The sequence below is a fragment of the Telmatherina bonti genome, assembly GCF_933228915.1.
Source record: "Telmatherina bonti genome assembly, chromosome: 1".
Taxonomy (NCBI): Eukaryota; Metazoa; Chordata; class Actinopteri; order Atheriniformes; family Telmatherinidae; genus Telmatherina; species Telmatherina bonti.
This window is the reverse complement of record NC_136619.1, coordinates 34218171-34240766: the sequence shown is the minus strand read 5'-3', so window position 1 is coordinate 34240766 and position 22596 is coordinate 34218171. Positions and strand designations below refer to the sequence as shown.

Here is a 22596-nt window from a genome sequence, read left to right as displayed (position 1 = left end):
TCGAGGATCTCACAAACACCAGTACATCTGCCATGCATTACAAAGCAGAAACGACAACGAGGGGAAAATCAAATAAATGTGTTCCACTGTATCCAACCATGGAAGACAAGATAACTCCCTTGATTCTTTCCCTGCTTTTTTTTTTTTTTTTTTTTTGGCGCATCTAATAGATTAATTAAAGATGTCAAAAGGTGAAGAGGTTAACTCATAACTCACTCTGCTAACTCAGTGTGAAATTGGACTTTGTCATGACAGCTTTTAAAACAAACTATGAGCAGAGAAAGTGTGTGACTATGTGTGTCACTTTGGTGGCACAACACACTCTTGTATCCTAAGAAATGTCTTTGGGCTTTCACGGTCATTAACAGCAGCGGCTAATGAGGTTCCCTTCTGAAGGATCTGAACTAAAAGAGGCATTTATAAACACCAACATGTTGCAGATGTATCTAATTTTAAGGCAGCAACATTAATTTAAGATTAAAATCTCACTACTTTTCCCAGCTGAAACTGGTCATGACTTAACCTTTTACACACTGAAATCTAACTTTACTAAACCTTTACTGAACCTCTGCTGTAAGTTGACAGCTGCATTAAACCCAAACCTTTATTATTTTTTTGTCAGGGCCTGTTATCAGAGACAAAGGCTGTACTATCTATCAAATACTCTGGTTCACAAATATGAAAAAAAGGGATGATAATGCTGGACTAAGACAACTGTGAAAACTACTAAACTTCACTGAGATGCTTCACCTGCAGCAGAGTATTTCTGCTGGCTTACCAATGTCCTGTGCAGGAGGAATGGCCGTCATGGCAGTAATGTTGAAACACGCGATAGCTGACATGCAGGTCACGTCTTTGCCACCTCTTTGACAGTCTTTCACAAAGATGTTGATCTTGCTGGGCTCAAAGCTGACAGTGGCATATATCCGTACAACACTCTGTGACCTGGAGGGGCATAAAGGTGTGAAAAGAGGCCAACCTATGAACTGCGAAAATAAAGGGTTTTTCCAAAAGCACAATTCACATAGAAGCATGTAAGTTTACTAACACTTTAAAATGTAACAGTAAGATAATTACAAATTTTTCTGGAGGGAAATCTTTCATAAAAGTGGTGAAATTATTTGATGGTTCAACCTTGAGTAATAACTATAGCAACAGTGTTATTTACAGGGGAGAGTACAAACCAAAGCAGAACAGCAGCACCAAGCGAACCCACTGCCAGGTCTACTAAACCATCATCGTTCATGTCCATCATGCCATGAATGCTGCGGCCAAAGTACTGCAGACCTGGAGCCAAATCTGCAGCTGCGATTCTCTGGAAACAGACAGAAAAGGAAAAAACTGTCTGAATATGTAATCATCACAACGGCAACCTCAGTTCACACTAATTAGCGTAAAATAAATAAAAGTGCAATAATAATTATTCCAACAGTTTCAGATCCCTCCATCCATCCACTTTTTGCTGCTTATCCAGGGTCGCGGGGACAGCAGTTTAAGCAGGGAAACATAGAAATTCCCTCACCAAACCAAATATTCCAGCTCTTCAGGGGGATCCCAAGTTGTTCCCAGGCCAGATGAGAGATATAATCCCTCCAATGTGTCCTGGGTCCTCCCTAGGGTCTCCTCCAGTACGGACACCTCACCAGGGGAACATTCAGGGGACACCCTAACCCAGTGTTTCTCAATTCTGGTCCTCACTGGCTGAACAAATGCTTCAACTATAAGACTGAGGAAGCTCATCTTTTTGAACAAATAAAATATACCTTAAAATGGTTTGAAATTTGTATAAAATCTGGTTAGAATGTAAAAATATACTAATGTATAGGGATTGTCTTGCTACTATACTTTTGCATACATCTTACCTGTTTATATTTCCGCAGTATTCTGCTTTGCTGGCTAAAGAAAACATAGATAGCTCCTTTGTGGTCATCTTCCAAAGGTGCCCCCACCACCAAGTCATTGAAGCCGTCACCATTCAGATCTGGGACAGGAGCAAGGGATGAACCGAAACGAGCGTTCTGACCACCGTTATGGATTTCCAAAACTCCTTCCAGGACAAAACGATTCTGAGGAATGAAAAGAGAAATACAGATGTGTGTAATACATAACAAGCTGGATAGGAAATATAATACTTTAGCTGGTTTTTTTTGTTGTTTTTTTTTCTCCATAGTCTGTTCACCAACAAATTTGACCTTGATATGCTCTTCTCTTTTTTTGCCTGGTTTTTCTTAAGCTCTGTTATTTGGATTTTTCCAGTCATAAGCAGCTTGATTTATTGTCTCAGTGTTCTACTTAATGATTATATATTGTACGCCTATAAGCTACAACATCAAAGTTCTGACCTGCTGAGACAAAACCTCTGAAAGTCTCCTGAGTTATCAGCCACCACGACATGAGCAGCAGATCTTTTAAGCCCTGTAAGACGTGAGACGGAGCTTCCACGAACTAGACATTGTTATGCAGCCCAGTCCTCAGATGTGGGATTAGATTGGGATCATGGTCATTTAGAAGGTAGCTCAACACCTTGGACTCACTTTCATGTTCCACAAAACTTTATTGATAATTTTTTGCAGAGTGGCAGGTTGCTTACCCTGTTTGAAGGGGTCACTGTCAGCAAACACCACTGTCATGATCTGCAGCAACGTTTAGGTGGATGATTGATGCAAAAACAGCATCTGCATGAATGTCAAGACCCAACGGTTTCCAGCAGAACATGGTCTATAGCGTGGCACAGCCTCATTACGGTGCATAAAACATGATGTTCTTGGAAGTCAGGGACGCAGACTGCTTTCTTCAGAAATACTTTGCAACTCTTCTTCTTCTTCTTCTTCTTCTTCATAATAATAATAATAATAATAATAATAATAATAATAATAATCTGAACAATTAGTTCCACAGTCTAATTCTACCCTTCCTGGTTTCTATAGAAGACACTATAATCTGTAGACAGGGATTATGGGGTCTCTGACCACAATGCATCTTTGCAGCCCACACATCAAGGTAAACCATCTTCTGGTGTCTCTTCATTTTAGCTAATATAACATTTACTTTGGCAGTTAGCACAACAGTTTCTAATCTGGTGGCACCCTAGCTTCACACATCTGCACTGGTGAGCTATGGATTAACATAATTATGCCTGGTATAATACAATAGTTACATTACTTTTAAGATATTTTAATGAGTCAAATTGCTCAGATCCTTACACTTATTTTTTATTTTTAATTCCAAGTAATCAACTTAAAGTTATTGTGTAAGATGCTCAGGAACTTAACATGCATGACTAAGATATGATAATCGTTATTATGCACTTTGATAGATGAATGATTGAGGATAAATAAGGTCCTTTGTGGTTAATCTATTACTCTGAACAAAACACATTGGTTCGTGTTTCTGTGGGTTTCACATTTTGCAAAATCCCTGATACTTAAAGCATGTGATGTGCACATGCATAGACAACATAAAGAAACCCTTTACAACACTCACATGTTGTTTCATATAGTATCAACACACACACAAATACAACTGCAAGAATAGCAGCACAAAATATTTACTTAAGATAAAACTATGTGGCAAAAAGATTTTTAGAAAATTGCATATTTGCAGTTTCTCAGCTAAAGAAAATCCTGGTGTCGTTTACGTCCTTTTAAGTGGCAAGCCTTCTGGCATCACTTAGTTTCCCAGAAAAAAATACTAATCTGTTGGCTAAACTATGCCCCATATATTTCCACAGCTTTTAAGAAGCCCAAGAATGTTATTGTCCTCTGTGCCCCAAAATCCAGTTTAGTTTGTTGATTCAATGATCCTAAAACCATCTTGATCTGGCAAATCCTTCTGTAATTCATACAGAAAAAGCAGCAAACATTTTTTATTCTACCTATGTTCTGATCAAACAGAAGATAAAGTTTGTATCAATCTTTGTGTTTTCCTTATAACTCTTTAATTGCTCCTGTTTGAACTTAAACATCTGGCAACAAAAGACTGACCTCTGAGTCGTGAAAGTACTAAAGAATATCTCATGGCTCGGTATATTTATTTGAAGTTCTATTCTTAGCGAGTGTTAAGTCAGATGGAAGATATCCGCGTCTTTGAAAGCAGCAAACCTTCTGGAAAATTTCTAAGACATCAGTCTGACAAAATGGAGCCAAACAGAGTCCATCAGTAGTCATGCATATCACTGCTCCACTTGGCATCAACAATCCTACAGTAATAAAACTCAAGGCTGCCAGATGAAACATTAGATCACTTATTTTTTCAGTTAAATAAATTCAAAACGGAGCTGATTTAGGAAGATGGCTTTTACTTCTCTGTGTGACAAAGAAGGAGACAGATAGAGAAAGAGGGAAAAATATTCTCACTGTTTCAATTTGAAACATATGGTTTCTGAGGAGGCAATAACAGGTCATGAATGGTCAGCAGTGGCCCAGGGGAGAGTTAAAACAGAAACTTCTGGATGTGCTCGACAGCGACGCGAATTTAATTTCTGATCGGCTGCCAGATTTAGGATCGGGAAAGCTTCGGAATATATTATTTCTTTCCTCTTACTTATCCTCAGTTTAAAATAGTTTTTATCCACTATTTTTCTAAATTCGTTTTGACTGCATTCCACTTAAATACTTTCACCCGTCACCTTGATCAGGCAGAAAATTTACTCTATTTTAAGAGTTTAAAGAAAATGAAAACAGAAAAATGTCTTCATTATAAAAACAAGTAAAATAGTCGAGTACCTACAGGCTAGCTTGTTATCCATATTGATCCTAAACCAGAACAATAGACACAATGTGTGTGTGTGAAGTTTACATAACTAACGTATAATTTGCTTGTGTAAATGTTCTGGAGTCTTCATTGCTTGAATTGTATCCCGGCTGCTGTCAGGAAAGAGGCAGGTTACGACCTGGACAGGTGACTACATTTTTTAAAAATGAAATATTTCAAAAGAAAAAATTAACAAACAATAAAACAGCTGACTTTTTAAGATTATAAGAACCTCTCAACAAATGCTGCTGCTTCTTTAGGACTAAGAAATCTCAACAAATCACACCAGTTTTAAAATATTTACACCACCTGCCAGTCAGTCACAGGATAGATTTTAAAACCCTGCTAATGGTTTACAAATCCCAGAATGGTTCTGGACCAGAATACATCTGATATGTTCAGAGAATATAAGCCAAGCAGAGCTCTTAGATCTAAAGACTCAAGTCAACTAGTCCAGACCAGAGTCCAGACTAAATATGGGGAAGCAGCCTTTAGCTGTTCTGCTGCAAACAAGTGGAACGAACTGCCAGCGTGGATCAAACTCTCATCACACGTAGACATTTTAAAATCCAGTTTAAAACCAATTTTTTTCTCATGTGCCTATGCATGAAATCCACACGGTGACTTTTACCTGATCTTGCTTTTAATTCTTTTAAGTTAATTTATTATTTTATTGTGATTTTTGCTAATTGTTGCTGCCTTTTATGCTTTCTTTACACCATCTGCAGTGCTTTTAATGTTTCATGAAAAGCACTTTGCACTTATACATGAAAGGTACAAATGAACTTGCCTCGCCTTGCCTAACTGGACGACTTAATCAAATTCTACTTTGACATCTAATTTAGCAGGGACCATCCTGATTTGATGAGACATTGCCATCTGTCAAGCTGACTTAGAAGAACACAACTAGCTAATTTGGATCATGTTTTAACTCCAGTAAATATAACCCAGCAGATGAAGTTATGCAACAGGACAATGCAAACAGGTATTTGTACCCTCTAATTACGGTGAATTTGTGACAGATCTGGCATCTCCGATGTGATGAACTTCATTAAGTTAAAAAAGTTGAAAAAATAGTGACAAAAGCAAAACAAAAACAACTGGACCTGGAAGGAGTATTGGCCTGAGCTATCCCATTCACATATAAAAACATTAATTACAAATGTTGAGAAAGTTGTTAACTTTAACAATCTTGAATATAAAACAGACATTTAAAATAAGCAGATGTTAATTATACATCTAGGCTTGTGAGGACATAAATAAAAGTTTAACCTGGACTGAGCAGCAGTTTAAAAGCTGGAAGCACCATGTGTGTGTGGAGGAAACATAAATACATTCATCTTAAATCTACAGAATCCTGGAGTGAATGTAAAATATTCAGTGTGACCGCAAAGAAGCATTTAAGTCTTTTTCCAGAAGATGACGAAGAGCGCTGCATCACCAGGAACACCTGAATCAACCTCATCACGATTATTAATTGCCCCAAGCATGTGGCATTTTTGTCTGGTGACACACTTTGTTAAGCAGTGATTTGTTGTTGTTTTTGTTTTGAGCTCAGGCTTCCACCTGTGATGTGGTTTGGGCTACAACACATATTTAAATACCTCATCTTCGCCTGCACATGGGATTCAAACCAGCTGAGGACATTCATTATTCCAACAAGCGAGACAGACCTGGAACTCTGGGAAATTTCCCTTTATTAAGGAAGTTTGCGCCTCCAAATGGCTTGCTGGAAATGGGTTTAGAAAGGGGAAGAATACTTTCCTTTTGAGTTCATTCTACATGTCTAATAAGCTCTGCACACTGGCATTGCAAAGTCCTCTTGATCTTAAAGAGGTCATGTGTGAAACGCCTGCCTGCTGCTTGTCAGTGTGTTAAGTGTGGCACCAGAGTCTGACTTAGTGTGTGTGACTGGACCTTTCCGCAGAGGTGTGTTTGAAATTACTGGAAAACTCTTGAGTTTGAACAGGTGTTGACCCAATTCTGTGTAAGTGGGTTGTTTAGTCCAAACCTGATTAGGCCTATATGCTGGCCAGCATCTGTGTCTTTGTATTGTCACCTACCAGCTCTGTTACTCGGTAGATGTAGACCTTTCCTTTCTCCAAGCCTCCACTGAAGAACATCGGTGCTGCCACCAAAAGGTTATCAGTTATACCGTCCCCATCAATGTCCATAGGTGCAATCTCACTGCCATAGTAGGACCCAATCTGAAATGAACAACAGAAAATACATGTGTGAGTCACTTTAAAAAAGTAGTTTATAAAAAGGATTACAAACCTGCACATACATTTCTCTCTAATCAGTCACACTTCATAAAGATCATCCTGTGTTCTGATTCTGTATTCACTGTTTGCGGAACAATATTTCACGTAGATGAATGATATACTGATAAATTCAAGTCGGTTTTAAAGATGCTGATGCTGGAACAGCTTTACTAACAGAGTCCAGATCAGTCACTGGACTGAAAGGAACATCATCTATTGGTGTTTTAGATTAGAAACATGTGTGCATAGAATAAAAAGCACCGGCCAAGAGTTGTGGGATCAGGAAGGTTTTCTGGAGGAAAACATCTGCTGTTCTGGATGACTTGTTGCTGACAGGGTACAATGTAAGCTGCTGCAAGATCACTTCAGGCTCAGAGTCTCTGAAGACTTGCCAGGTATGAATGTGTCTGTCATTAACAGCCTTAATCCTGCTAAATGATGGCCTTGTTTAAACTTGCTGTTTCGGACAGTGGGATTTAATCTCAAAAAATGACCCGGGGTCCAAAATAATGATTGATAGAACAGTCATCCAAGAGCATAAACAGTAATAGAGATGCAATGCTTCATGTGCAGCGATTTGGTTCTTGTGTCAACCTGCACCATCATGTGGTTTAATGTTTTTGTCATTTGGACTGCAGTAGTGGAGCACAGTCATTTTACAGAGCTTCAGTTTCAAAGGGAAATATTTTTTTTGCTTCCTGGCTTTTCTGATAAAACACACTACATGACATGGTTATGTTTCCAGCAATTACTGCTAATTTTATTTGTTTAACAATCAGAATTATTTCAGTGATTTTAAAGGAATAAATATAGGATAAAAGTAGTGCCAAAATGTTTAAACAGAAGACATCAATTCCCAAATCCTGCTGCATTTATGTCCTGCACTCTCTTGTCTAATCCTGCTTTTTATGCATGTTGCATGTGAGAGAAATCCTTCTCTGATCATTCTCTTAAAGCAGGGATCCCAAACCCTGGTCCTCGAGGACCGGTGTCCTGCAAGTTTTCCAAGTTTTCCTGCTGGAACTCAGACTCAGACAAGCTCTGCACATGTCTGCTAAATACATATTGATTTGAATCAGGTGTGGTGCAGCAGGGACACTCGGAAAACCTGCAGGACACTGGTCCTCGAGGACCTGGATTGGGGATCCCTGTTTTAAAGGACAACAAATGTTTAAAAAGAAGCCAAGCTGCCATTTTATTTTTGTTCCAAAAAGTTAGTGATGGTAACTCGTCTGCCTTTAGTTGCTCATAGAGAGTTTCTGATTTTCTAAAAGAATGTAATAAAGTAACTTCTTTTTCTTTTTAAATTCAGCTGAGACTTCATCTAGAAATAAAAAGGACAGACTTTAGTGCCTCCATGTGGTTGTACAAACAACATTACTGTTGTTAATGAACACGCTTCTATATAGACTTATGACCTCAGTTGTAAGTTTGAATGCTGTGCAAATATAGGAAAGGATGTACTTATTTTCATATCTTATGAACCAAAATGCATTAAAAAAAGAAGTTGGCAGTTGGGATCATCACTTCCCACGTTTACAGACTGTTCATCAGATTGTTCTTATCTACATTTTTCACCTGCAATCTAAATGTATTTGGAGTTGGGTTGTACATAATAGAGCATAAAAGTGTTTATAACTAACCAAACTATTTTCCATCAACAGTAATTTAGTGCTTCACATCAACTTTTATTTATCACTTGTTGCAATATATCATAGTTCCAAAGCAGAAACCGGCACTGCAACAATGCAGAAATGAGAAACAAGAATGGTCCCCCTTTTATTAAAATTTGTTTAAATGTGGATACAACTGTACCTGGTGGCCTTTGAGGGAGTGCTGGATGGTAAGGTTTCCCGAGTTGTCCAGAGTGAAGATGATGACTTTGCCGGTGTGGTTAAATCGTGGAGCTCCTGCTACAAGCAGGCGGCCATTTCTGGCTGACACCACAGATGTTACAGTATAACCTAGTAATGGAAACACAAACACACATACACATGTGATCATTTTTTAGTTTGTTCATAAACGACAAGCCTTAAAATATGTACATTTAGGGATTTGTACCCCAGTAGGCTTTTTCTTATGCAGGGATGTCAAACTCCAGTCCTCGAGGGCCAATGTCTTCTGGGTTTTTGTTGTTTCACTGCTTCAACACACATGATTCAAATCAAATGGATCCAACAGCTTGTTGTCAACTCTTTCACAATGACCTCTTAATTTCAATCAGGTGTGCTGGGAACCAGGACTGGAGGAGGACCGGAGGGGGACACTTATGGCTTACGATGTCAGTATTTGAAATTCTGTATAAAATAGGCTTATTAACCATTGGCTGTAGAAATGTAATGTGACTTTCAGACACTACCAGTAAGCTCCAGTTTTTTTTTTTTTTTGTCTTTTATTAAAAGACAAATGGTCCAGCTCTTTGGGTTGAATTTCATTACAGCAATCTCTATGACTCAAGGAAAAATTGTAAAAAAGTTGCAATTTGAGGACTGAAAACTCTTGGCTGAATTCAGTTACGCAAAAGATGGTGATCTGGTTTCTCAGGTTTCTTTTTCTATTTTTATTTCTTTTTTTCCCACTGAATATTCCACTTGTATATTTTTTTCCACCTTCATTTCTCATTTTAATAACTCTTTTTTCCCCCTACAGCTTTAACCTTCTTTCTGCCTGCTCAAAGTTATTCATTCACCTCTATTACTTTTTAGCCTAAACTGGCTTCCACCGGCAGCCTGGCGGATGAACTCAGACGCTAACCACTGATGGTAAAAGCAGAGGCCTGTGGTGATGAAATAAGATGAGGGTGGATATGATGGGAAGCTCACAAGCAATGGGTACTTTAAAGAGAATTATCACAGCTAGGACAACTGGTGCTAAACCGCAGGTCTTTTATTGGGGCAACCATACATGTCTCCACTAAAACAAGAGGATGTAAACAGACACTAACTGCTGAGGACTGTGGGAACCAATGGGACAAGTAGCCCTTTGGCTTAAGATAATGTTTCATTTTCTTTCCATTTCACCTTACGTCTTGCAAGTCAGGCCTGATTTTTCAGGCCTTTGGAGAGTGAATGTTACTTACCCAAGTAGGCACCGTGATTTTTGAGTTCTTCCGGAAACTCTTGTGTGTATGAAGCCTTTGGCGGGACCACCTTCCCCTGTCGTGTTTCCTTCAGCACTGCTCCATTCCAATCATAAGCCCCAACGGCGCCTACCAGTATCCCATCCTGTTGGTAAGAAGCAGTACAGTGCTTATTTCTAAAATGCATATTATGCAGAATAAATGATTATTCTGGTATTACTGCCAGTACAATAATTACAGTGATGGTATAGTAAGTATTGTAAATGTTGGCATCAAAGAAACATTTAAAACAAAAAAATCACTCATATGTTTGACTAATTTCAGTTTCAGTTAAACTTATAATGGTGGGATTTCAGTAGTTTTAAACACAAATAAAAAAACAACAACATTTTGTCCACTCATTTAAAAGTACTTAAGAAGGTTTATATAAACCATTTAAGTAATTCTAAACATCCCGACCAGAAGTGTAGTTTTGTTAGGAGAAATTTTCTTAATAGACCTACAGTATATATGTAGGTCTACAAGGAGAGTTGTTGTCTGTCATTTACCAGGATGATGGTTCATTCCCAGCTTCTCCAGGCAACAAAATATTCTTTGTGAAGATTCTGAAGCCTAAATTTCTTCCAGTGTGCTCATTGATGTTTGAATGTGTGCAATTGTCAAGAAAACACTTCACTTTGATATCTCCAGGGAAGCGTGTGAATGAACGGATGTGACTTGAATGAATGGATGTGACTTGCAGTTTAAAAGCATTTTGAGTGGAATAAAAAAGCCCAACATAGGTGCAGTCCATTTACCATTTTGTTTTCTTTAATAAAACAGAAAGAAAGAAAAAAGGTTTGTAAAACCAAGCAGGTCCTTTTCTACAGTATCTTTATATAGAGCACAGGATCTACTGCAGTTGTAACTTCCCACTTTTTTAGTAGGAACATTTTTCAGGCTCTCACTAATAAACTCTTCTCTTTTTAAGAGATGAGTTCTTTTGATCTTGCTGGATATTATATGACTTTATGGCTTGGTTACTTTGTTCTAAAATACTTGGTTAGTACTAAAAGTTTCTTCTTATCTTTATCTTCTGATCTTTAAACCCATCTCAATGAAGTATCGGGGCGTGGCCTCATTATTAATGATTGTGGGGAGAACATCATACTAGGTTCTATGAGGAGCATGCAAAGGCCCTTTGTATGTCCAGTGAGTTTGTTTTTTTTCTCCTGATAAAGGGGGGAAAAACCCAAACATATCCATATATAACCAAGAATTTTTAATGTATGACAAAATAAAACAGCAGAAGATCTAAGGAAGTCATAGTATACACCAGTGATCAGATGAAATAAAAAGTAAATTGCAAAGCAGCAGTTTTAGGACTGGCTGAGTACCTGACCCCCGTGCGTCTGTTGTCTGTGGCCTAGTCCCTACCTACTCTGTGGTTACCCTGTGAAGTTCATGTTTCTTAAAGTGGAACTATTATGTCCATTTCAGGCTAATTTAATTTTATTTCTGAGCCCAGAAGGGCTGGGATTGATCGAGTTATTGTCACAAATCACTTTATTTACTTCAGACCGACCCTCTCTGTAGGCTGTCAGATCAGCCTGTGGGCAAAACGAGTGGATTGAGACTCTTCTGCATTAAGCCCCGCCTCCCGCCACTGCACTACATCGGGAGCGCGCACCGCACCTGCTTTCGCCGTCATTGTAACATCTCATAAACAGAAGGATTAGGTTCATATGAACTCAATTTAAAAAAACAAAATACAATGTCAACACATAGCATACAGCCCTACATGTTGGAACCTGAATCAGACCCTGAAAACGAAGTTGAAAACAGCAACCCACAGCAACGAATGCAGCAGGATGTCTCTCTTTGGTAAACTCACCAGCCATCGTTGGAAATAACTTTATCTGACGTTTTCCACCCGCCTGATGTATTTGTACATGCCCTTGTTAACCAGTAGAAAGTAACCAATCACTGAACCTTATCCCCCGGGACGTCACAAGGATTTCCAAGTAAAAAAAAACTCTCTAAAACGACGCGTTTTAGTGCTGGAACGCAAATTCAAACTCAAACATGCGTTTTGCTGATAAAAAACAGTGCCGTTCACATGTCTGATGAGGATTCAACACTGTAACACTGTAGAAAGCTCAGAAAACTCCAAATACCATAATAGCACCCCTTTAATGATACACTACAAAAGTTTCCCTGTCTTCATTTACTTTTACCATCAATTATTTTCAGCTATAGAGGGACAACTAGTTAAATGCAACCTCAGGTTAGTTCCCAGTGCCTTGGAAAGTGTCCGTAAAGAAGCAGTCCTACACTATACATGAAGTGGGATTGGGTATTTTACCATACATGACCATCAGATAAACTGGGAATGAGAATGTGCTGTTCATATGAACTTCCTCAAGTTCATCTTCAAAACTAGCACATGCTATGCAGTTCGAGCTCATAATCCAGGGCTCATTTTGTTGTTTATTCTTTGGGGTTATACATAAGAGTCCATATTGACTAATAAACTCATGTAATAGCCAGGAGCTCTCCACTAAATCCTACTACTGAAGCCTTCCACTAATCCTAACATCATATATCCTGTTACTGCAACTCCACACAATAATAAGCTACAAGAGAAAATTCTTGTAGCTCATTAACAGACTGCTTCATAGCCGGTTATCAAAGCACCATTACATCTTGATCAGTGTATTTTTAGTTTGATTTTCAAAAGCAGAAACAAATCATTTAGTTCAATTAACTGCAAACACTATGCAGGTTATGAAAGACCTTTTTCTATATTCCACAGTTCACCAGTTATTGCAGGGTTCTTCTACTTAATGAGTTCAGCTCTCTCTTTTCAGTGCGCAGTTTTGCAGACAACACACTTTCCAGGGTATTAGCATGCACTGAAAGATTTGTGATTCCCTCCTGAAAGATGGAATTGTCTGCCCACCACGCTTGCAGTATACGTCACTCTTTAACAGTAACATTATGCCAGTGTGGTTTTCTGTTTTGGCCAAAATGGTCTCCATGGCAAATGGATAAAACCTCAAAAACAGTTCATAAACCACCGACCTATTTTCGCAGCAGTTACTTGAACGAACATATGCTTCGCTTTGTTTGAGAACGCTGACTCTTTATCACGCAGAAAAACACCAGAGATGTGATTCTACAAGCATATGGATCATTACAGGCTTTATACTTTATAGTCACACAACACAGAGGTAATGTATTCTCTGAATGGTGATGACACATCAATCTATTTTTGTTCAAAACAAAAGCCTAATTTTATATTTCATTATATTTGCTTCCAGGAAACAGCAAACACAGAAAGGTGCAGTGTACGCAGATGCATGAGACGTCTGCAGAGTATATGACATAAGCCTCCTTCAGAGTTGGCACTAATCGCATTCACTAAAACCATCTGGGCCCTCAGGACTGCATTTCTCCTTTAAAGCAACAACATTCTTTCCAAAACATTATACCACTCTCAACACTCAAGTTGGTGTTGCTGAGCATCTCTGGAATCCGGACTTGTGGACACAATTTCCAGCTTTTCCTATCATCCAGCTGCAAACTGTGCTACAGATTTCTAAGAAAAATAGATTTATTTCTTCCTTGGCAAACTTCTTTGTGAAAACGACCCCGGAAAATCAAAGCAGTTTTATTGGCAGAGCTAAGAGGTGAGGAATGAAAACTGATCATCTGGTATGACCAGCAGGTACAGAAGAGTAGATGTACCTTATCTTCTTTTTCCAGCTGTGTTGCACTGAAAAGCAGAAAACTTCTTGGAAATAAAAGGAAAACATTTCATTCTGAGTCAGAACCCTCCACTAGTGTGTTCCCCAAGGGAGCAAGTGGTGTCTTATTTCCCATCACTGCATGGTTGAAGTGGAAAAAGGCGTGTCTGTCTGTCAGTGAATCCTAAATCAGAGTGACCTAAACCTTTGGGGCCACACAGCAGGCACCACAGGGGGGTGAGAGTGATAAATGGCAAGGCCTATGATGCACCAGAGATTGAGACAATGTGTGTTGTTTTACACGCTGACAGATGGTGTGAAACAACCAGTTAGCAGAAGTCAGACTCACCTCCACATTGTGGATGGAAAATCCTGCCTGAGACATCTGGAGGCCAAACGCTGTCCCATTCTTACTGGTTCCTGAGTAAACAAGTCTGACATTTAGAGCTGTGAAGAACTGCAGCGGCAGGGAAACTTCATATTTGAGCACAGTCGTTTTCTATGCTGAACACCGTCTGGCAGTAAAGACTGAATATTTAACAGTTATTTAAAGTGGCAGATATTTTGTTTTTGTTAGTTTTAAATGTGACTACGTTTTTTTCTTGGATTTCGCTTAGATTTTACATTGTTTTTGGGAAATGTTTGTATAAAATACACAATGAATATGTGTTTTAAAAGTTGGAAACTTCCAAATATCAGTATCTTAATCATCCTTAAAATAATTTGACTTGCCAATGCAAATAAAGTAAAACATATGAAAATGTGCTGCTGTCTTTCTTCCCCTTGGTTGTCTAATATGAGCAGAAATCCAAAAGATGTTGTGGTGTCCTTTTAACATTTCTATTAAAAGTTTCTCCCTGGACTTTACTCACTTCCAGAGTTTTAAAGGTGCAGCGGTTGTGCTAGTAAGACTGCTGGAAATCACTAATCATTTTAATAATGAAACAAAACAAAACAAAAAAAAAAGCAAAGAACAAAAGTATGATAAATAAAATTTGAAGGAAGAAATGCTGCAGTTTCTCATGTATAGTCCGAACCTAAATGACCAGATTTCTTTATAAAGTTTTCTTACTATATTCTTCAGTTTGTTGATCTGGTACATCTGTTCTTAAACTTAAATAGATGTATGTCTCTTTAGTTTAAAGATAAACATTTCTTCAAGCACATCTCTAAAGACTGAAGGGAAATTAACATCTCTCCCAACCTTCCAAGCTGAAGATGCGTTCTCCAAGTGCATCCACAATATCTTTTAGTGCCGACTCGTCAGTCACATTGAAGAAGTGCTTGTCGTCAGGGTCGCTTGCGATGTACTTGATTTCGTTGAGAAAGGCTTCAGGATTGATTCCTCTGCGGTTGTAGTAGCCAAGCACCTGCAGAGTTAATATATATTGCAAAAAGCTGTCACTGTGTGCTTGAAGAATTTGAGAAATGACATGCAGTGTAATCAACAGTGGTGTAAGAACAGCGTGATACTGGTGCTTTCTGGGAGGGATTCAGAGGATTCTGGTTTCTTATAATAACACCAGAGCTATAACCAATTCCATATGACTTTCAACCAAATGACCTCAGAGTTTTTGCTACAAAGCCTGGCTCAGCCACTGTAAGAAACTATCAGCTCCACCAGCAGTGGCACAAACCAATGAGCTATGTGGTCTGGGCGAGATCATTTACACCTTTAACTGCAACTCCATAGAGAAAATTTTGGAGCTTTCCAATGGCTTGGAGTGTGTTGGTTCCATTTCTAATCTTAATGGGCCTGTTTCAATAAAACCCCATAAGGTCACCTCATTAATGTTTATGGTTTTTCAAAACTGCACAGAAAATTTACCAGCCATTACAAACAAAGTTAAAATTGAAAGTATAAGCCATCTATTCATGTGGATAATAAGTCATTGACTCACAGCGATGGCATAGCGGGTGATGCCATCCTTCTCACTGTCCTCGATGGCTTGCTGGAGATCAGCGCTGTCGTGTGACTCTCCATCAGTTATCACTATCATTACCTTCTTGGCACCACGCCGGCCTCCTTGTTTGAAAGCCTGAGAGCTGTAAGAACACATTTGGTATATTCAGTGTGGAAAAGGAGGTTAGTGAAGTAGCATTGGTCGTCAGCATGAACAATGAACCTCCCTTTCTGTAGCTGTACTGAACGGGCTGTTAGTGAAGTAGCATTGGTTGTCAGCATGCACCCAGATGTCCTACCGCGCTACGTTGATGCCGAGAGCTGTGTTGGTCTCCTCTCCACCCCGCTGGTCGATGCTGCGTGCCCTTTTCACCACCTCCTCGACTGATTTGTAGTCACTCAGTCTAAATTCATGGACGACCTTCTCACCATACTGCACCACTCCAACCTAACCCCCCCAATAAGCAAAATGATGACATCCTTTAACAGGTAACTGTAGCTTTTCCCTCTTAAATGGACTTACTTTTAAAGACACTGTTCAACAAAACAAGCAACAACAACAACAACAAAAAAAACCAAAAACTCATGAATAATACATTATTATATGGTTTTGGGGTATTTTATGTTTTCGGTTTTTCAGTTTATACACACTTGTATTTGACCTGGTCCAACGTGGAACTTCTGGAGAATGTTGATGAGAAATGCCTGCACCTCATACCAGGGGTAGATGGAGTTTGAACCATCAAGGACAATCACAATGTCCATGTAAGTTTCACATCCTGCATGTTTTTTTTATTACAGAGGCAAAAAAAAAAAAGAAAAAAAGAGATGTTCATGAAAGGAACAATAATCCCCTGCTGTGACTTTGAACCATCAATGAACATTTGTCAAACACAAAGGATAAATGCTCACTTTGAAAAGCAGGCGCAATCGTTCTGGAGAACTTGAAGCTTGCGTTGACTCTGGAGCATATTCCTGTGCTGTAGTAAGAACTGCCACACTCATAGGACCATAGTGGCCCACAGGCCTGAAAAATAAGAGAATTTCTTTTATTAATGCTGGGTCATCAAGCTTAATATATTTCAGAGTCTTATGCTGTTGGAAGAGTAGGCAGGGCAGGAGTAAAACAGCTATAGAATAAATAGACAGTCTTGTGCAACTGTCTTTTATTAATCATTCATTCATTCATTCATTATCCGAACTCCTTAGTCTGATTAAGGGTCGCAGGGGGAGCTGAAGTCTATCCCAGCAGTCTTTGGGCGAGAGGCGGGGTACACCCTGGACAGTTTGCAAGTCCATTGCAAGGAGTCTTTTTTTAATAACTGAGAAAATTTTAATCTTATAAAATATACATGATTTACTCACTCAAAAGGTTTTACAGAAGCAGATCTTTACTATAAATACTAATCCTCACCACAAAGCTGTTGTCTTTAGGGTTTGTTGCAAGCGTCATTCCCAGCCTCATCTTGTCTTTTCGCTCTGATACGTTGGTCAAAGATATCCTTCCTTGAAGAAAAAGAATTTCATTGACAGGATCTCACACGGCTTCTTGCATGCATAACGTCTAGAGAACAAACAGGGGCTACGCCATCTGGGGTTTGGGTTTGTTATTGCTGTCTGGATAGTCAAAGCAGTGTCCACATCCTCAGGTCTAAATGTTTACTTGACTAAGACTTCATGTGAGTACCTAACCAACGCAACACGTGTTGCCCGTGTGAGGAAGCGTGCAGTAAAATGTGTGGTAAAACACACATGTGGAAATGTACATAAACGGTTTTAAAAAGATAATAATAAAATGTGGAATGACTGGAATGGTACCCACACTTCTGTCTCACATGTGCCACGATGACTTTTATTGATATATATACAGAAGAGACACCCGAAATGAACACGTACTGAACACTTGTGCACACATAACTATCCAGATGTTTTGCCCCTGCTCGTGTATGTTGCTGTATGGTGCTGTAGTTTAAAAGTGTTAATTTTTGTAATACTATACCTAAATTGAGTTTCGAGCAACCATTCCCGTTGATTCGTTTGCTCAGTGAACATTTATAAACGTCCCCTGTTTGGTGAGGTCCACTTGTTTCATATGGGGCTCCCACTAATAACCTGCAAAAACAAAGAGTTTGACAGTTTTAAAACCTTGTGTAGTTATTGATCAATACTTCAGTTAATCTAAACTGACAGCAAAGTTAACTGAAAGTAAATCCTGTATTAACAAAGTTTTTTTTTTTGTTTTTGTGATACTTGACTTTGTCGGGAAATATAACTATGAGCAGCTTAAGCTTTTCACCTTCATTTAACTAGGATTGTTTAAACTATCTTTTATTAACATCCAGCAGCAGGTGCTTCATATTCATATTCATATTCATAGTTGTCTCCTGTGACAGATGCTGTCCATGGTCATGATGTCTTTATAAACGTCCTAAATTACAGTGAAAAATGTGATTATTCTGAAACGCATCTGATGACCGATTGCATGCATGGATAAGTGACAGGTGCATTTAAAGGGACATTTCTAACATAACTGTAGGCGTTTTCTCCTTTCTAATCAGGTTTCTAATTATAAAATTGCAGATACCAACATACATTTTGCTGCTTTTCGATAAAAAATCTTAGTAAAGGAGAAAGAGAGCAGGGCTTTTGCATGCACATTTACATTTTAGATGATGGTTCAGGTTTCTCAGCTTTTCTCAGTTCTTCAGTGTTCCTCACTGCGCTATACAAACTACAAATCAGGAAGCAACATATAATAAATTTGTACAATTGTCTGGGCTTTCTAAATGAAACACCTGTTCTTTAGCAGAGAGCAGACAAGTCAATGCAAGAAAAGCAGAACTGACAGTGAAGTAAGAACAATTTGACAAAAGATGAATTGATAATATTGGTAGTGTTTGTCATAAGCTGAAGATCAGCAATAACTGATGAAGGCTTGATATATCTGCACATCCTTGCTGCAACATCTGAGTTTAATAAATTAAAGTACAGCAATTCCAACTAACCCTGATCTGTGTTGTATTTCCATTCCCTGTATTTTAAACTATGCCCCACTTTGATTTTAGCTGTATAATGAGGTTTTACGAGGTGTGAAACAGCAGTTGGTGGTGAGTGTAATGGTGTCCATGTAGAATTGGACACTGCAGCCTGCTCAGATAAGTTACAACAAAAGCGGTTGGATTAAATCTACATGGAAAGTATTAATTTATCCAACAGTTGTGGAAAACCACACGAGCGACGTGGCACTTTTACTGGACACTAAATACTAAAAACACTCAGTTTCTTTTCTATAGAACAAATAAACTAACAAGAAAGGATAAAAGTTATTTTCACATAAAAATCAATTACTTAAAATGGATTTATAATTCTGGCATCAACGATCTAATTTCTTATTCACTATCAATAAATAAGAATGGGGGAAGCTTTGGGTTTCACGTTTAATACTTGCTTTGTTGCTTTACTGTTTGCAAAGAAAGTGGAGAATGCTTCATCTTTATGAAAAATGCAATGTTGGTACCGATCAATCAAATCAGGTCTTTTGACTAAATGTTTTAACAATACCAAGCATTAGACTCCCCCACTGTTAAGCATAAAATCATCACTTCCATGCTAAACCCAACTGTGGTTGTTTAAACCCAGCTGTAACTAGGAAATATGAACATATACTTCATAGCAGTACATTTAAAGTAGATGTTATGTCTCAATTTCTGGGATTTTTGTTAAGACATTTTCTAGATTTTAAGTTTACTTAACCTTCATTGCTGCAACGAGACTACCATTGGATTGTCTGAGAAAATAACATTTAACTTCACAAGGGCTGTCAGATTTAAAGAAAAGAACATAAAATGAATGAATTCTGCATGCCAGACCACCACGGAAGTTCAATGTCCTCCAGAAGCAGTGTGGACATTCTTTATACATGATGCAGGGTTTCTCAGGAATCAGCTCTGCACTTGACTTCACAGTAGGTTTAGTGTGCTGGGTCAGAGCAGTCTTGTAAATGTCACTGACACATTTCAGATGACTTAATGTGATGGAGAGCATAAGTTGCCTTGTGTGTTAACTTCAGAGCTAGTGGAGGCTATAAAGACCTTAAGGGGACTATATTTCAAATGTATTCCGGAGATAAGAACTCTGTGTTCTTGACACAAACAACAAAATTGTTTAAGTTGCTTTTGTTCATTATTGATGAGCCCTTTACAGTCCGCCACTGAAGTCCTGTAGGGCTTCATGCCATATCTTGTGATATTGGTTGTTTTTCACGTGATGTCTGGAGATTAACTGGTGCATCATGTCTGTGTCTCAACACAGTGTTGCTGTCACAAAGTTCAAAATCCAGTTGCCCCAGGTTTAAAATAGATAACATGACATGCCTATAGGAACATTCAAACAAGCCATACAAGCATTAAAAACAAGACTAAACCTGCATTGCCTAAAACCCCAGTGATTACAATGCCAGCATTCATAGATGCAGACACCACAATAATAACATAATTAATCAACTGACGTCTTGTTAATCTTTAACTCAATAAATACAATAAGATATGTTAGCTCCGATGGAATAAACAGTTCAACAAGGCTTTTTATGATAACAGAAATTCCTATGTTGAAGCCAGAAAAAATTAAAGATGACAGAACCGTTTATGTTTATAAATAGCAAAATGACATCTTAATACACGTCCCGCACTACTCGGCCCTCCACATCACACATAACACATCATCTGATGATATAACTCGGTTTGCTGGTAGCCAAAGAATTGGAAACATCACTTCACAGAAGACTATGGTAGCCCACATCTTCCTCATTTGAAATATTTAACAAGTTGAACTGATATAGGCATTAAATGGCCAGCAGTGTCCTCAATGGATCCCATTTCTGAAAAAGCTTCATTAAATGCCGTAAGCCAGAGAGGAATTTAAACAACAGTACAGTCCAAGAGAAAACCACAGGGAAAGAAGCAGGCAAGTGAGCAACTCCCATTTCAGCTGTGCCCCAAAGGAAGGACACTCGACACCACTTTATGGAAAAAGCAGACCGTAGCCAGGCTCCTGCGAGGTCAAAGTCTGATAATTACAGAAAGACAGCTCTTCAGCTTAAGGATCTCTAGGTTAGGCACATACAACCCTAAAATTTCAAAACAAATTCAATTAAAAGTAAGGCCAGAGTCCAGAAACTGCTGCAAAGCTGAGAAAAGTTAGAATAACAGTGTGTTGTCCTGGGAAATGCAGCATTGTTGGTATGCGTCTTCTTTATTAATCATGGTGTTGTATTTAGACTGTACGCATCACTGCCCTGACAAATACTATTAAGCCCTGCCAGAAAAAATATACAACCTGTGAGGTAATCCATAAAAATAATAATAGTTATTATTATTATTATTATTATTATTATTATTATTACTATTATAATTAAGCTCAAATGACAAAGCAGTTCTTTAACTTGTGTAGAAAACGTACCTCTTTAAAATTCTATTGCTGAGTCAGGACAACAGATTAAGTTTGTTTTTATCTCGTATGTTGCCTCGTATGCAAATCAAAGACTGGAGAAGTATGTCTCAACTTTTTCAGCAGTTGCTCTTCACACGTACGCTCAACAGCAGGAAGTTTTCCAGGAAAGATGTTTTTTTACAACTTAATACACTCAGGAGACAAACCTGGACCGAGCACACGAGGCGCAGTGTGAATGCAAAAAAACCCCAAAGAAAACTGTTTCGGCAATAGCAGAACTGAGGATGTCGCATGTGGTTTTTATTGGTCATTTTGATATGAATATTTATAAATATCATCAACAGTCAGCTGTAAAGAAGTCATTCTTGTCAAAACACACTTATGTTTGTTTAACTCCTGTGGAGCAATATTTACTTAATTCAAACATTTTCTAACATTTTCATTTTTGTTTGTTTTGTTATTGTGGTGAACAGGCCCTTACAAACATTGATCTTTCTACCACATACGGACTTTGTTGTGGGGCAAAACCTGAACCAACTGTCCCGGTTATGCTCTTATGGTTGGGGATTGTTGGGCCGGGCAGGATGTGATATTTTTCCTCAGGTGCATCCTGAATGATTGGCTGCAGCTGTTCCTCGTTCCAGCCTGGCTGATAAGACTGGGGTCTGCTCTCCAGCCATTGCCAGTTCGTCTGCTTGCCGGCGGTATTGTCTGGCCAACCAGCTTTTAGCGTTGGTAAAGTAAAAGAGAGGATCTGAAGAAACCCCTTGTCTTGTTTTCCAGTACCAGCCAGCTCAGCCTGCCTCCTGCCTTCCAGTGTTCTGCCAGTCCATCACAACCCCAACCAGCGACCAAAATAAAGGAACCGGGTTGAGAAGCATTTGTGTGCCTGAATTCTTGGAGGCTTTTTCCTAAAATATTCCTTAACAGGGGACATTCATTACTTATGCAGCCATGGGGACGTCACCTGATGCACTGAGTAGTACCTTGCTCCTTTTCCTTCATGTATAAGTATATGACAATATAGTTATCTTTAATATATTTCTCCTTTTTCTGCAGGTCTTCCTGAATAAGTGCAGTTGGACATGTTGATCTGTCTTTCCTTTCGTCACCCCAACCAGTCGAGGCAGATGGCTGCCCTCCCATAGCCGGGTTCTGCCGGAGGTTTTTCTTCCTGTTAAAAGCGTGTTTTCCTTCCCACTGCCGCCTCATGCATGCTCAGGATGGGGGATTGGATATTAGTCATGATTCGATGCATTCAGTTGGTTTCTTTGCTAGGCTATTTATAAAATGGCTTAAATTGATGTGTCTGTAAAGTCCTCTGAGACAACACTGTTTTGAAGTGAGCTATACAAATAAAGCTGAATTGAATTAAATTGAATTGGATGATTTTCATATTAGTTTTGAGCCCCTTAGTTTCTT

At 38.7% G+C, this 22596-nt stretch overlaps 1 protein-coding gene across 1 annotated transcript in view; it reads right to left on the bottom strand.

The window, feature by feature from the left end:
* itga11a (integrin, alpha 11a) overlaps nucleotides 1-22596 on the bottom strand; it is a gene marked incomplete at its 5' end in the record, with an annotated part of 61642 nt that overhangs the window by 16450 nt on the left and 22596 nt on the right. Inside the window, 14 exons of the mRNA XM_079242000.1 lie at nucleotides 779-938; nucleotides 1169-1315; nucleotides 1863-2066; nucleotides 6816-6959; nucleotides 8832-8980; nucleotides 10096-10240; nucleotides 14173-14243; nucleotides 15028-15193; nucleotides 15725-15869; nucleotides 16026-16174; nucleotides 16378-16505; nucleotides 16639-16753; nucleotides 17141-17232; nucleotides 17726-17838. Coding sequence (XP_079098126.1) covers nucleotides 779-938; nucleotides 1169-1315; nucleotides 1863-2066; nucleotides 6816-6959; nucleotides 8832-8980; nucleotides 10096-10240; nucleotides 14173-14243; nucleotides 15028-15193; nucleotides 15725-15869; nucleotides 16026-16174; nucleotides 16378-16505; nucleotides 16639-16753; nucleotides 17141-17232; nucleotides 17726-17838 — 1928 coding nt within the window. The remainder of the gene's footprint in view (nucleotides 1-778; nucleotides 939-1168; nucleotides 1316-1862; nucleotides 2067-6815; nucleotides 6960-8831; nucleotides 8981-10095; nucleotides 10241-14172; nucleotides 14244-15027; nucleotides 15194-15724; nucleotides 15870-16025; nucleotides 16175-16377; nucleotides 16506-16638; nucleotides 16754-17140; nucleotides 17233-17725; nucleotides 17839-22596) is intronic.